The sequence below is a fragment of the Eulemur rufifrons genome, chromosome 1 (genome assembly GCF_041146395.1).
Source record: "Eulemur rufifrons isolate Redbay chromosome 1, OSU_ERuf_1, whole genome shotgun sequence".
NCBI classification, from domain to species: domain Eukaryota; kingdom Metazoa; phylum Chordata; class Mammalia; order Primates; family Lemuridae; genus Eulemur; species Eulemur rufifrons.
In genome coordinates this window covers 88714315-88731225 of record NC_090983.1, presented here as the reverse complement: position 1 = coordinate 88731225, position 16911 = coordinate 88714315, and the positions used below count along the sequence as shown (strand labels likewise).

The 16911-nt window shown below is 34.4% G+C and overlaps 1 protein-coding gene across 2 annotated transcripts in view; it reads right to left on the bottom strand.

Moving 5' to 3' along the window:
• The window catches only part of ACTR3 (actin related protein 3), a 71593-nt gene that overhangs the window by 12903 nt on the left and 41779 nt on the right, over nt 1–16911 (bottom strand). For both annotated transcript variants that reach the window (XM_069473388.1, XM_069473380.1), the window contains 3 exons: nt 15111–15218; nt 9998–10141; nt 7765–7938 (listed from right to left, as the gene is read on the bottom strand). In XM_069473388.1, the coding sequence (XP_069329489.1) occupies nt 7765–7938; nt 9998–10141; nt 15111–15218 (426 nt within the window). The remainder of the gene's footprint in view (nt 1–7764; nt 7939–9997; nt 10142–15110; nt 15219–16911) is intronic.

Genomic DNA, 16911 nt, shown 5'->3' with positions numbered 1-16911 from the left:
GAGTTCAAAATCTAGCTCTAATTAGTCAAAAATAAACAAGTGTAGTTTATTAAAATGAATAAAATTTAAAATACTGTCTATATCTCTCAGCCTCTCATTTTTATTGTCTCGTCCTAATGGGAGAGGCAATATTCCTTTGTTTATTAAACTGATTCTATAAATGTATTGATAATTATTAGGCATGTGTCAATTTTTTCCAGTTTTTAAGATTAGTTTTAAATTAGAGGCTTTGCATACAAGGTTACCAAAGTGAAGCCTAATGATACAAAATCTTTTAATTTAGATGAAGCAAAACATCACTAGTCTACTACCATTTAAAAGAAAAGAAACTGGCAGCCAAAATCTATCTTTCTATCTTTCTGAAGCATGCTGAGGAGTGTACCTAAGGAACTCTGGGAGGGACATACAGTGGGTATGGAGGGGTGGCTCATACTGAGCCTTGACAGCCCGACCTACAGATTAGAGTATGTCTTATCTGTCAGGGATATGGGGGAACAATATAGCTTAACTCAGCTGGCTCTATAGGTCATTTAAAACCAAGCTCATGTGTAGGCAGAGAATGGTTTAGTTACTGATTAAGTGGAAGAGCAGAACTGGAATCCTAAAAAATTTATTTTCCATGATTACATTCATGATCGTGTACAGCCTTTCATGGCTTGAGACAGTGAAATCTCTAAAGAGCCTTTAATTCTCAAAATATTATGCTTTTATGATCCCATAGTGACACTTAAACCTGAGAATCTGTCATTTGCTCTAACTATAAAAAAAAAAAAAAGATTTAATTCCCCCAAATCTGGACAGAGAATATTAACAATTTGATAATGTGTTATATAATATTCATTTTTAAAAATGTTATCAACTATTAATGTAGAACATGTAAAATCTCTATATTGCTCTTTGTTGGCCATACTCTTCAGTATTTACCTAAAATAATAACATATAAAAATAAGCCTGCCCATAATCCTTTCTCTACCTATATGATAATTTATCTGCTACACCATGAGTAAGTAAAAGGAAGGAATAGGGTCATTCATTCCTGTATCTCTATGTCCTTTTTCAGAGTAGTTGTTAATTAGGAATGCACAAAAGGAGATTTACAGAAGCTTTAAATATTTGCACACTCTGGATCTAACACAGAAATTCTGATTTAGAAAAAAATGAAGTCTGACTTAAGCATATATTTGGAAAAAGTACAAGGACTGCTGTGCTGCATAACCCCAAGTGAGAACCTGATGAATAATATGTAATAAAGAAGCAAGCAATGAATATTTAGTAAATAAATGAAGAAAAAAAGAATTAACAATAAATTGTTAGAGATTATTTAATACTTTAATAATAATAGGTTCAATCTACGGTCCCTAATGATATTTTTAGGTCTTTTCTTTCACTTTTAGAAAAAGGGTCAGTCTTGCCTCTAACTGCTCCAGGATCTCGTCTTAAGATTACTGATGCTGAGAACGTTAGAAGAGACTAACAAGGAAGCTTCTCTATCTTTTCTGTCCTCTAAAAAATATAAGGAGTAACAAATATACACAAGCATAGTCCAAATATTCCCTATATCTAAAAATTTACTATACAAGCTTTAAAAACTTAGGATGGCTTGTCAAGAAATTTAATTTCCTTTAAAAAAAAAAAATCCAAGAGCCAAACCCACACCTTCTAAAAAAATTCTTTCTAGTATTTATGATGAACTTAACCATATAAAAATAAATTTCCTGCCTCTTTCATACATTTTTCAGTATTCAAGTACTGGACAGTTCAAATGTCTACAATTTCATCTTGCCAAAACAAAAAACTAAGTGAATCCTTCAAATGACAGAGGAACTAGGACACCAAAGTATCTAAAATTACGAGAAAAAAAAAGAATCTTAAAATTCACTTGGGAAGCGACACAGTTCAAATAATACAAAAAACAGGTCTATTCTGAGAAAATATGGTGAACTAAACACCATACCCAATTTTGTTCTCTCAAAACTCTAGTAAAGGCACCAGTAAAGATAATTTTTAAAAACGCATAATCCAAACAGTAGAGAGAAAAGGAAAACCAGCAATGAAATTTGGTAAGCTGGAAAGCAGATGGACAAGACTTTGTAGATACTCCAAAACACTTAAGTCATGAGTGACATAAAACAAGTCAAGAACCAAGGTATTTTATATCACAAATCCCCGGAGAACTCACTGCCCCTAGTAGCTTTGAAACTGAGGTAGAAGGATGGCAAACTGGTTGAAAGTCCCTCTGAGAGGCTGTTAAAGCCCCAGATCCTCTCCAAAGAAGTCCATCAAATGCCTCCTCCTCATCCAAGGAGAAAAGTAAATCATCTATTCTCTTAAGAGAAGAAAGCAGAGTTTCCAGGACTCTTACACACATCTGAAAGTACTGAAACAGGGATTTTAAGTGAAGGTATACAGCCTGCTGCTTACACACACTCATGCTAGTCCTCTTCCCCCATTTGGCTGTCAGCCTTTACCCAGCAGGCAGGAGTCTTCTCTGAGAACTGGACTACCCAAAAAGACGTAAAGAAACACACATAGATACTGACCTGGCAGGGGAGATAACAGGATCACAAAGAAACGTAGGTACAGCATTCCCAAAAAGAAAAGGATACAGTCAACAGCCCCACCCACAAAGCTCAGATTTCCAATCAGGTTTTTAGTGTCCCTTCTTAAATGACTGGTCTGCAAAAGTCTCTAGAATGAAAAACATATGAATTGAAACAGAGAAAAAGCAACTGGGAAGAGATTATGCAGAGAAAAATCTTCAAAAAATGAAAAAGAAAAACCATATGATTAATACCCTCAGAGAGCCAGAAAATAGGCAACAATTAAATAGGAGACAAGGCAGAATAAAAAAGGAATATTCAAAAGTGAGAGTGGTGGAAGCTAAGAAGTAAAATTTGTTACCAGAGATAAAAAATTCAACAAGAAGGCTCAGCTGGTAAAGTTGAAGAAATCACCTAGAGATTAGAACAAAAAGGCAAAGAAAATAGGGAACATATCAGAATGCTAGGGGACAAAGGAAAGATTCTGTAAGCCTCTGTAGAGGGGAAAAAAACAGGTCCTATACATAGAAATCAGGAGGTTTTTTTACCCTCAAGTTATAATGGAAAGCGATTAAGCAAGGTTTCATAATGCTGAAAGAAAATAATTTCCAAACTAGAATTCTATACCCAAACTATCAGTGTGAGGGTAAAATGACTACACTTCAGACATGTAAGGTCTTAAATTTTTCCTCTCTCAATCACCCTTTATCAGGAACCCTATTACCTATTAGTAGATGATCTCCACCAAAGTGAGTAAGTGGACAGTAAAAATGAAAGAGACATAGGACATAGGAACAGGGGATCCAACACAAGAGAGAGGCAAAGGGAATCCCTAGAATAATAATAAAGGAAAGTGGCACCTCTAGAAGGTGCCACCTCAGAAGAAAGCAGGCTCAGACTGGAACATGCTAGATGTGCCAGAAATTTAAACTGATGAAAAAAACCCTACGCATCTGAATAAAACTAGTAGAAAGAGTTTGGAGGTAAATTAATAATTATTTTAAAACAAAGCAAACAACTTATTAATGATCCCATGGAAAACAAAGTTCAAGGACAGGAAAAGACTTCATGGTTAACTACATGGCTCAAATCTGAACAAATTTGTGGTCACAAAAATAAAGCACTGAATTTCAACCCACCTGAAATTATAATGTGACTACTGGGATGAAAAGGGAATGGAAAGGTACAGTCTGTGGTGGGAACAGGAGAAAGATAAAAAAAGCAATCATCCCTCTTAAATTTGAAGTTGCAATATAACCAAGTAATTCATAGCTATGGAGACAATCAGCAAAAGAATAAACTAAAAAGAGTTTCAAGTACTTACCCTCTAGGAATAGAAAACAGAGAGAAACATACAGGACACTCCTAGTTTTTGTTAGAATTTGTAGAATTCTGTTAAATGATGTGCATATATATAAGTCATTTTTAAAAACAACTTTTAAAGAAGAGAAAACAAAACAGATTTCTCATATAAGAAATTACTTGGAAGGAACATAAAGCTATGGAGAGTAAAAGATGTTTTAAAGTTTAAAAAATTAATTTAAAAAATTGGTATATCAAACAATAAGTGTTACATAAATTAATGGGGAAAAATGATATATGAAACATTACCAAGATAAATTTTGATCCAGCCAACTATCCCTTGCCTAAGCAATATGACACAACCAAAACACATTTACACATCTAATGGTTCGAGGTTTTTAAGACAGCCAAGACATTAACTTAGCTCATTTGTGAAGAGTATTCCACTCAAACGTTTTCTCCTTTAAAGCCCAGATATCTACATCTTCCGTGCTATTATCTATCTTGTGGTCACCATCCTATTCATCTAGGACTTTGGTTCAGGATCTTCCATAATTTTCTAATTCCTATCCTAATTTCCATTCCTATCCAAATGGCGTTTCAGAAACAAATGAAGAATCAAGGCAAAAGTTTAGGAAAGCTAAATTTTAAGAGAAAAAGAAATAATCACATTACACGACTTGCCTCAAAAGTGAACAACAGTCATAGGTAGAATTTTATAAATATACTACTGATTTACCTAATAACAGTAACAATAACCTAATATATGGGTGGGCTGGGGGAAAAGAGTGGTTAGAAAAAAATTAAAAGGAGACTGGCAGATAAACTATTAACATTGACATATCAAGAAACAGCAATACCATCACAGTCCTTAGAAACCTGAAGATGATTACAAGAACAATGTCTAAGTAAGAGCTAGTAGTTTGCTCTGCAGAACATGAAGACAGTAGAAGGTGAGGAGCTGCCAATTTTGTTTTAAGCCTGTCAGTGTTATATGACCTTTAAAACTGTGTATATATACTTTTAATTTTTATTTTTTAAAAAATTGCAAAGACAATGTGCCAACCCAAACCTTCAAACTCTGGTATACTAGTCTGACAACAACTCCTTATCCTGCTGGTGCTCACTCCTTTGCTACCAATTTACAATTATATGCCAATTTATTATGATCTCCGATTCCTGCCTCCATTCCTCAGTATCACTAAGTAACTTGGACTCTAGACTTATTCTCTCCTCTACGCTGTTAACACTTTAACCTCTGTCTTGTCAAAACCTTTTGCTCCTTTCCCACAACTGCCTGGGAGAAAAAACACTATTATTCTACTAAAAGTTGTGGGTATCTAACCTCACTACTCTGGGTAGAGAATGGGTCCCCCACTACTATTAATATATACTACCTAATTACCCTCTCAATTCCCCTCAGTAGTCATCATGAAAGTAATTATTCTCTACCTCAACTTTATGTTTAGTTCCCTTCCCCCAACACATCAGCTTCATTCCCCTTTATGAAAAAAAATTAAAACCATGTAATATGATGATGAACTTCCTCAACTACCTACATGCTTCTGTACCCTTCCCAATTCCACAATTTCTTTTCTTAACTCCTTCCCTACTGTCACCTGAGTAACACTCTTAATTAAAAATATCCTCAGCCTTGTTCTTGCAATTGCCTTCTTACCAGTCTCCAGTACCAACTATCCTTTTCTTTCACAGCCACCCACACTACCAATTTCTAAGCCTTCACTTCTCACTGATGGAACAGGATGCCTCTAATACACCAATCCACTGCAATTGCTTCCTTAGGACCACCAATAACCTGGATGTTGAAAAACCCACAAGTACTTCTCAGGTCTCTAAAGTTACTTTACTGCAGCAACCGGCATTATATAACCTCCCTCCCCGAAACATTCACTTCTCTCAGTTTTATGACCATAATCCTTGGGCTTGGCTTCTACCTCTCTGTAATCTTCAGTATTCTTTGCAGGTCCCTCTTACCCTGAACACTGTCCATAAAGTGTTTGTATTCACTTAGGGCCCTAATTTTCACCTACTTTCTACTCCACAGCCTCTCCTCTGACAAGCTCTTCTTCCTTTGCCCCACATATGGTGATGACTTCACACGTACGTTCACTCCAGGACATCCACCCCAGTTTGAACCCAATTCTTTCTGAACCTTTTTATAAGATGCAAATAATAAAATCATCTGTTTCTATCTTACCTACTCCCTTTCATTATACCTACTTTTGATGAATGACACACTTAGTTGCTCAAGTTACAAACCTGGGAATTACCACATATTCTTCATATTCATATTCCTCTCACATCTAAGCAATTACTAAGTCATGTTGGCTCTTTTTCTCTTACCTCCTTTCTCATTCTCATTGACCTATAGATATTCATCTCTCACCTGAAAAACTGCCATAAACTCTCCTATTTCCAACACAATTCACAATTCTGTTCTAATCCATGTAACCCAGTGCTGCCAGAGTAACCTTTCTAATACCATACACAAATCTTTGTCACTTCCATGTTGAAAATGTCTGCATGAGTCTGCATGACTACAGAATCCAGCAAACTCCCTTGTATAGCACATTTGTCCCTTAAAATCTAGTCCATGAATATCTACATGGATCCATCTCCTACCACTCTGTTCTTTATACTTTTATTATCTAGCTTTCTCGTGTCTAAGACCTCTGCCCAACTTATCTCTTTTGCCAAAAATATACTCTCCTAACACACCTGACTGACAAATACCCTTTCATCCTTTAAGGCTCAGTTCAACTGAGATGTTTCCCCGGTTCTTCCAAGCAGACTTAAGATATTCTTTGTTCCTATGCCCTCACCAAATATATGCATTCATTAAAAGACCTATACCCATTTAAATATCATCTCTCTTATTCTTTGAGCTCAAAAAGAGCAAGATAAAATAATTTTTCATTTTTGAATACCCAATGCTTTGAGGCCACGAAAATTATCCACTTAACATTTGCTGAGTAAGATTTAAAAATAACCGTTCCTAATGATGAATAGGCACAGCAGGTATTTAATGTTAGTGATTCTATTAATAAAATTTCTAACACTAAGTTAGGTGAAGAATTTTTCATTATTAAAAGTACATATTTCGGCCGGGCGCGGTGGCTCATGCCTGTAATCCTAGCACTCTGGGAGGCCGAGGCGGGTGGATCGCTCGAGGTCAGGAGTTCGAGACCAGCCTGAGCAAGAGCGAGACCCCGTCTCTACTAAAAATAGAAAGAAATTATATGGACAACTAAAAATCTATATAGAAAAAATTAGCCGGGCATAGTGGCGCATGCCTGTAGTCCCAGCTACTCGGGAGGCTGAGGCAGTAGGATCGCTTAAGCCGAGGAGTCTGAGGTTGCTGTGAGCTAAGCTGACGCCAGGGCACTCACTCTAGCCTGGGCAACAAAGTGAGACTCTGTCTCAACAACAACAACAACAAAAAAAGTACATATTTCAACAATTTAAAACAAGTTATACTGCTAAAAGTTCACAGAGACAAAAAGCTATTTTGCTACCAGTTAAATATTTTGATAGTCAATTGAAGGTTCTTTGTATAATGGTAATTTTATACAAGTGGGGGAGGTAGGTTTAAGCACCTTGCCCGAAATATTTTATTTGAATGATCATAAATTTTAAGGGCTTCACCTATTTCCACAATCCCCTCATAAGCCACAAATGTTAAAGATACAGAAGTTATTTTGCTAAATGTATGAAAAATGTTAACAATTTAGCCTATTTTAACAAAAGCAACTTTTTCTTAAAAAATTACTCACCATAGTATTTTAGTATAGTAAACAAAGTTTCTGAGATTAAGTCTCCCTAAATATCTATCTTCTAGTTTAATTTTCTGCCGGATATTTCAAAACAATTCTATCGGGGGGAAAAAAAAAACAAAACTTACCTCTGGATGAAAAAAGATTTCAGGTCCCAAAAATCTCTCATAACCAACATCAATGGAAAATTCTTTCTTTGAGATAGCATTGATTCCAGTATACTGTTTAATCCACTTTGACCCATCTGTGTCATACTTGTTAAATTCTTTTACTAAATCTGGGCAGACATAACTATAGCGCTCCTAAAAAACAAAAAGAATAAAAGTAGCTTTTCTTCTTGCTTTAGGGAAGATAAAAAAGGATGTCATATTTTCAGTAAACTAGAATCAAATGAAAAATGTATCTTCAGAAAATAAAATTAGGAAATTAAGCTGGAAGAAAAATTTATGTTAAGATATTACATACACAGTCCAAATAAACAGCTCATCTCCTACAGGTATTTTCTTACTTCATAGATAAACAGAATTAAGATCTGAGAGACTAAAGAGTCAGTTTCTACTACTTTAATGTTATTTCCTAAAATATTCATTAATTTCATCCAACATTTTGTTTCAGTAATAATAAATCTTGTGTTCTAGAAAGGAGAAAAAGTACACACAGAATGGCAGAATAAATAATAATTGCTATGACCACACAAATAAATCTAGATCCTTAATACTTATCTGAAACAAAACTGAATATAGTCTGAGTAAATGAGCAAAGAAAGAAGCCTGAAATACAAACTACTTTATTTTGTTGCATATTTGGTTATAACAACTAAGTTTTCATCAAAAACATAATTGAAAAATGTTATAGGTTACAACATCCTATTTGCAATTTATGGACTCCTGACTACCAGTCTCATATTTATTTTTTTAAGAAAAGCATAATTTCCCCATATTTTCACACATCAAACACTCTAACCAAGATAGCAAATATTATTATTAATAAAAATACATAAAGGGGAAAAAAATACTAGAAATGAAGAACATTTCATTATGTTATTTGAGGTCTTCTTTCTCTAAACCTTAGAAATGGGAATTACATAGAAATGGTGTTCCTTAAAAGACATTAAGACTCAGCATCAATCTTCCCTGGAATAGATTTAAATCCCCGGTGCTTTTTTGTTTTGTTTTAATTTCACAAATTTTCCAAAGATGTTGAAATAGTAATATTCACATTAACTTTTTACATATTTAATTTTTATGCCACAAACTTGCGGTAACTTTTGGCCTCCATTTCGCACTTTCTTTACTACCTAAGAAATAGTTGATTCGTTTTCATTTCCAACTTTTGAAGAGCAATGAAAGTCCTACAAATATGCAAAAAGAGGCAAATAAAGTTATTTTTGCCAAAGTAGTTTTACTTTTCAAAACATGTGAGAGAACCACTGAAATTTTTTAGTTATGCTGACAAATAATAAATTTAAAAAGCAATACTAAGTATTTTGATAGTTTGCACAAAGTAGTGCAGTCAAGACTCATGTGGCAGGCCGGGCGCGGTGGCTCACGCCTGTCATCCTAGCACTCTGGTAGGCTGAGGCGGGAGGACTGTTTGAGCTCAGGAGTTCGAGACCAGCCTGAGCAAGAGCGAGACCCTGTCTCTACTAAAAACAGAAAGAAATCATATGGACAGCTAAAAATATATATAGAAAAATTAGCCGGGCATGGTGGCACATGCCTGTAGTCCCTGCTACTCGGGGGGCTAAGGCAGAAGGATCTCTTGAGCCCAGGAGTTTGAGGTTGCCGTGAGCTAGGCTGATGCCATGGCACTCTAGCCTGAGCAACAGAGTGAGACTGTCACAAAAAAAAAAAAAAAAAAGACTCATGTGGCAGAAAAAATAATAAAATACTTTACATAGCCTTCACATTTTTCTAGTATGTGTCGTATCACTTGAGCCAGACACTGCCTCTATATTATAGCACAATGAATTAACTACATCAAAATAATTTTTACGACAAACTGCTAGGATTAAGATAAAGAATGCAGTCAAGAACCTGAGATGTAAAAACTCTATAGTGAAATATTTATTCCTAATAAGGGAATAATCACAAAAATTATGTTAAAGTAATATGGTAAAGTGTTCTTATATCTTAGCCCTCTCAAGTGTAAGACATGGAGAAAACGGGTAAAGGGTTGATAATCCTCAATAATTTCCTTGCAAGAAATACAGAGAAAACGTACATATAATTAAGAGTAATGATTTATAGACGGTTCACAAGATTATTTATTACTCTTCACTTAAGAATTTTACACGTTCATGTTATAAATGTGATTTTAATTTTTAACTAAATTACATTCTCTTCTATCACTACTTTTTACCTTTACTGCCTTCGCTGTTTCCAGGGATTGTTCTGGAGGGATTCCTACTTCTCGGTCTCTCAGCAGTTGTTGAATAAAATATGTTATATCTCGTCCTGCAATTGGAATGTGTTTAATACAGCTGCCAATCACATACCCTTCAGCCTAGATGGGAGAGAAAAAAAGGTGTCAAATTTACTTTCAGTGTTTTGAAAATTAAGAAAACCTGAAATATGAACCACTAAAGACCAATTTCTCAAGTTAGTATATGTATATTCTCAAGTACTGCTTTATCCCAGGAGAATTCATCTTTATTCCTCAATTGCATTCCTCATACTGTACATATCATAGAATTTAAAATACTGTACAGAAATTATGAACAAGAATGACCACCAACTTAAAATTGATTCCCCTACTGACAGTTTATAACTGACTAAAATAACCCCAAAAATGATGAATTTTAAAAGTATCAAATGATTTAGACTACAAACTTTATATCAGACAGGGTATTATTTTTAAATCATTTATAATTTCAGTAAAAAATTTAGATTGCATTGTAGGAAATTTGATCACTAGCTCACAAAGCAGCCATCATTTTCCTAATGAAGTCGGTACCCATTTCAAAAGCCTGTGGCCTTCAACGCACCATCACAATGCCAAATAACTAAATTTTATAGAATAGATTCATAAATTTACTGATAAAGGTCAGAAGTATAACAAATAATATAGCAAAATTAAATTTCATTAAGAAAGAATATTAAAGACATCTTCATCTGGCCATGAAAGAAAACTAGGGATTGGACTTACCTTCTCAACTTAAAGCGAGAAAAGGAAAAATCATATGAAATAAAATTTTCAGCAAAGTAGGGCAGCGATCCTTTCTAAGAAAAAGGAAATAAATAAGGTGACTGCTGCAAACACCCTATCTCACTGTCTGAGGAGAGTTACCAGGCAGCAATAACGGGAAGGAGCACCCAAATAGAGCCTCGTGGTCTCATTAAGTAGAATTTAGAGTTCAGAATGACCAAAGTGACTCAAGTTTATAGGCCGCAGTGCTGGAGGGGAAGGAGCTTCACAGACCGAGAACTCTGGAGATGTGAAGAGAGTTATCTCCTTAGCTGGCTACTCAGCAGCACATTCATGTTAGGAAATCATCAAGGCCACAGAAAAAACCTCTAAAAAAAGTAGACAGAATAATCTCCAGAGCTCACACATGGCCAGAAACAGTTCATGTGCCCATTAGCCAGAGTTGAAAGATGTTCTCAAACACAGTACATGAAAGAGTTGTCAGAAGAATACTGCCTCAATAGGAGGGACGAACCAGCCATAGACAAAAGCCTATTCTAGACCTGCTTAATAACATTTAAAAGGAGCCCCTGAGAGGATCAAACTGATTCCTAGTAACCTGTGTCATAGGAAAAAAAAAAACCTAAAATATTTGAAAGACTCAAAAAATCCAGGACACAACAATGTAAATTACACAGTACCAAATCAAAAATTATAAGCATGCAAGGAAGCAGGAAAACACAAACCTGATCAAGAGAAAAAAACAATTAAGAAAGAGAAATGACAGAAGATGATGGAATTAGTAGATAAGGATATTAAAACAGTAACTATACACACCACATGATCAAGAGGGTCAGTGAGCATGAGGAAGGGAGACATGAACAATATAAAAAGACCCAAATAAAACTTCTAAGCAGAAAAATATAATATCTGGGGGAAAAAAAGCTAGATTGAGATTACAGCAGATTAGACAATGAAGAAAAAAAGTAAATTTGAAGACATAGCAATAAAAACTATTCAAAGTGAAAAAGTAAAAAAAATAGGAAAAAATATGAACAGAGCATCAGTGAACTATGAGACACTGTCAAGCAGCCTAAAATACATGTTATTAGAGTCCCAAAATATAAGGAGGAAAAAGAAAAAATATGTAATGAAATACTGGACATAAACTTTTCAGAGATGATGAAAACTACAAATCCACATATCCAAAAAGCTCAATGAACCCCAAGGAAAGAAACGTGAAGAAAACTTTAGGTACGTCACAATCAAACTGCTGAAAACCAATGAACCAAGAATAAAGAGAAAATCTTGAAGGCAGCCAAACAGATAAGAAACATTGAACAGAACAAATGTAGAAATAACAGCTGACTTATCTTCAGAAACAATGTAAGCCAGGAGACAATATAGTGACATCTAAAACGGGAAAAAAAACTCAAAAAACAAACAAAAAAGCCTGTCTACCTAAAATTCTATACCAAGCAAAAATAACTTCTAAACACAAAGGAGAATAAAGACTTTTTCAAGAAGTGTACAAAAGTTGAAAGAATTCATAGCCAGGAGACCAGCACTGTACGAAATGCTAAATTAGGATATCATTTAGACAAACAGAAGGAAAATGACACTAGATAGAAATCTAGACTTTCACAAAGGAACAGAGAGTACTAGAAATGGTATGTGAGTAAATATAAAATAATTTTATTTCTTTTTCAAAATCTCTTTTAAAGATGACTGACTCCTTGTTATTAACTAAATTTATGTCTTTCCTCACCACCAATCCAAATTTGTATGTTGAAGTTCTAACCCCTAGTATCTCAGAATGTCACTGTATTTGGAGATAGGGTCTTTAAGGAGGTAATTAAGTTTAAATGAAGTCATTAGAGTCATTTCCCCTAATCCAGAATGACTGACGTCCTTATAAGAAAAGATTAGGGCACAGGCACGTGTACAGGGGAAAACCATGTGAAGATACAGAAAGAAGATGGCCATCTAAAAGCCAAGGAGAGAGTCTCAGAAGAACCAACTCTGCCAACGCCTTGATCTTTGACTTTTTTTTTTTTTTTTTTTTTGAGACAGAGTCTCACTCTGTCACCCGGGTAGAGTGCAGTGGCATCATCATGGCTCACTGCAACCTCAAACTCCTCAGCTCAAGTGATTCTCCTGCCTCAGCCTCCCACCCAAGTAGCTGGGACTATAGGCATGTGCCACCATGCCCAGCTAATTTTTCTATTTTTAGTAGAGACAGCATCTTGCTCTTGCTCAGGCTGGTTTCAAACTCCTGAGCTCAAGCAGTCCTCCTGCCTCAGCCTCCCAGAGTGCTAGGATTACAGGTGTGAGCCACCATGCCGGCCTGATCTTTGACTTTTAACCTCTAGACTTGAGAGAAAATAAATCGTTTAGGCACTCCGTCTGCAGTACTTTATTATGGCAGTTCTAGCAAACTAATACACTACTTACAATGAAACAAATTAATATGTTATTTAGTTTATAACACATAAAAGCAAAATGAATGGCAATGACAGCACAAAGACTAGAAAGGAAGCATACTATTGTATAATTCTTATTTATGAAGTGGTAAAATGTTATTTGCAGTTAGATGGTAATAAGTTAAAGATGTTTCCTACAAATTGTAGAGCAACCACCACCAAAATATAAGCAAATGACAACAGCAAAGAGGCATAGCATGGCAAATAAGTAAAAAAAAAGATAAAATAGAATAAAAAATACTCCATTAATTCAAAAGAAGGTGAGAAAACAATGAAGAGGAATACCCATTCTTAATATCTTTACTAAAACTTATTCTTTTTCATGTTGATAACTTCTATTTGTAAATTACCTATTCTAATTTTAATTACCGAGATACTGATATTACTGCTGGGTTGTATAGATGTTCAGAAAAGACTAAAGTCAGACAGAACCAGTTCAAATAGCCTCATAACTTATTATTTGGTGACCGTAAGCAAGGCATTTATTTGCATTTTATTAATGAGTAAACTAAGGTACTCAAAGAATAATATAATATTTATCACAGACTGATTTTCAGGTTTAAATTAGAATTTTAAGATGAACAATTACTTTGAGTACCCCTAAGAAAAATAAGCTGCCGGTTAAACTATAAAAAGCTATCAAATATTGGACACATCTTAATTTCCAAGATTAAAATACCTCCCAAGGACTGAATAAAATGTGGTTTATCCATATAATGAAATATTATTTGGCAATAAAATGAAATGAAGCACTATACATGCTATAACATGGATGAATCTTGAAAACAGTAGGCTAAGTGAAAGCAGCCAGTCACAAAAGACCACATAGTGTATGATTCCATTTATAGAAACTGGCCAGAACAGGCAAATCTATATAGACACACAGATTAGTGGTTGCGAGGGGCTGAGGGTATCAAGGAGAAATGGAGAGTGACTGCTAATGGACACAGAGTTTCTTTTTAGGTGATAAAAATGTTCTAAACTTGACTGTGGAGACGGATGCACTCTATGAATATACTAAAAACCAATGAATTGTACATTCTAAATGGGTGAATTGTACAGTATGTGAATTATATCTCAATAAAGCTGTCATTAAAAAATGGCAGTTATTATTAAAATTACCAGGACACACCAAGAAGGTGGGGGTGGAGGGGAACTCTAATCCAAAGGAAGTCACCCTGAGGATGTAATCCTCAACAGAGGCTGTCTAATGCATTAAAAATCAGTGAGAATAATGAATAAATAAAAGTTTCAAAATAATTTCATCCCTGAAATGATACTCAATATAATATAAAAATGATTTTAAAAGATAAACCTTTCCATATAGACCTATTTCATAAGGATCAGTATGAAGTCTAGTAGCCATTTTGAAAAATGCTTTCTCTGACAAATAATCCAATCTGATACATTTTTCTTAATATGCTTTACTAAATACAAACCATAAAGCATGATCATTAACTTGAGCTTTTTATTCAATAAAATACTCAAAAGCTACTGAAGTTCCTGTGCTTACAACTATACAAGTCTGAAACCTGTTAATTATGAATAAGAGGGGCCATCAAGTGGCTAACACACACTCAACTAAAAAAAAGAACTCCATGTTTAAGATGGAGATATTGCAGATATTGCAATTCCTAATTTTCCTAACTGCAGGGTAAACTTATACCAAAGAAAGATTTTGGAACTTGTTTATAAAATTTTAATAAGTTAAACAAAATACAGCTGTAACTGAACAAACGGCCAAATTATAGCAAATTTTTAAGGCACGCATTTAAAGTTTTTAAAAAGCGGTATTAATTCATATAATAAAACTTTGCCAGATGTGTTATTTCATGTCCTGCTCAGTAACTGTAAAATATCCTTACCACAGGAATGACATGAGTGACACCATCTCCACTGTCTATTACCGTACCAGTCAACGTCCGTTCTCCTACTTGTCTTGAGGTCCAGGATGCAGCTAAAGCAAGAACAGCCTTGAACAAAAAGAAATAAGACAGGCAAAAAGTAAAAACAAAGAGATAACAGAAAAAACTAGTTTACTGGAGTGTTTTATCCAATTTTAAACGTATTATCTGTGAAAAGAAAATATACAAAATTAATTTTATATTATGTAATAAAATTGCTCACTCCTTACATTTTAAGACAAGTGAACAGGCTTGTATTTGTTTTCAGGAGCATGTTTATAAGTTTTGCATATTTTATGAGGGCTATTTTTCTCTTGAAGCCAAAAACATGGAAGACAGCATAAACTAGCACAGTACTAACTTGCCAGAACGTAAACGATGTTCACATGGGCTGGCCTGTTACAAACCATAATGTAAGGTAATAAGTATATAACCACCCAACCTCCAGAGTTATTCAATACCTAGATGACTAAAAACAACTAACACTATTACAAAGATTAGCTTCAAATTTTTTAAATGCAACATGTGTTTAAGACTATATAACACACAGAAAAGGCCACTGCATACTTCCAAACACCACTATGATTTAATTAGGAAGCAAAGTTGATAAGAATATTTTTCCATGAAAAATCTGGTATAGCCAACATAACACAATTTTTTAAGTTTGAAAACTAAAAAATTAACACAGTTTGTTTTAAAAACTAAATTTCTTACAATCGTAGACTCAAACAAAATATATGACTAATAATTAAAAACAGACCCAACCTGGCTTTATTTTACCTACTTGCAATATAATAGCTGACAAGGACCTAGAAAGGTATCTAGGCCACCCTTCTATTTTAACACAGGATCACTTTAACACAATGACCACATAATTATTGTAAGTTACAGAACTATATAATATTTTTTGAAGGTCTTACAATGAAAAATTCCATACTAACACTAGTTTAAAAAAAAAAAACTGTGTAGACTTAATTGTGAGATATCATTCCTTTTTAGATTAAGTCTGAAACCATCACTTATAACCAGGAATTATCTTCAATCATTTTTTACATGTCTTTTCTAAGTAGCTAAGATCCCAAACTAGAACAAGTATCAGCATATCATGTTACAGAAATTTTGTTGACTACTGAACATCAACATAACAGAACAGAAACTAAATGATGAAGTCAAGAGCACTCAGAGGCCACTAAGAAAATCACAGAGATACCAAATTATGACTCCAGGAGAATGAAATAAAACTCTTAGTGCCATTGTTTTAAAGTAAGCACCTGACGATGTTAAACATAAGTTTATTATAGTTAACATCAAGATGAGAAGCAAATACTCATACGTAAAAGATGAATTCTCCCAAGCACTCACTTTATTCAGATTCTAAGAATTAAAAAGGACCTCCCACTCAAGGCTGAATTCCTTTTTATAAAGTTCTTGACGGGTGTACGCTTAAATATTTTTAGCAATAGAGAACTTAACAGACAGCTTATTAAATTTATAGATTACATTAAAAAGTTCTTTGCCATCCAAGCTAAAATATTTATCCCAACAATAGTATTTATTGGTCCTGTATACCCTGGGGTTATGAAAACACAGTCTGATCCCAAGAAAGAACAAAGTCAGATACACATCAGCTCACATCACAGGTAACCATTTAACTTTGAATAAGCTACCTTTAAACTTTATTTTCTCTATAAAAAACAAATAAAAATACCTATAATTAATATGAATAATGAACCCATACACTCATAAAGCATTTGTGATATGT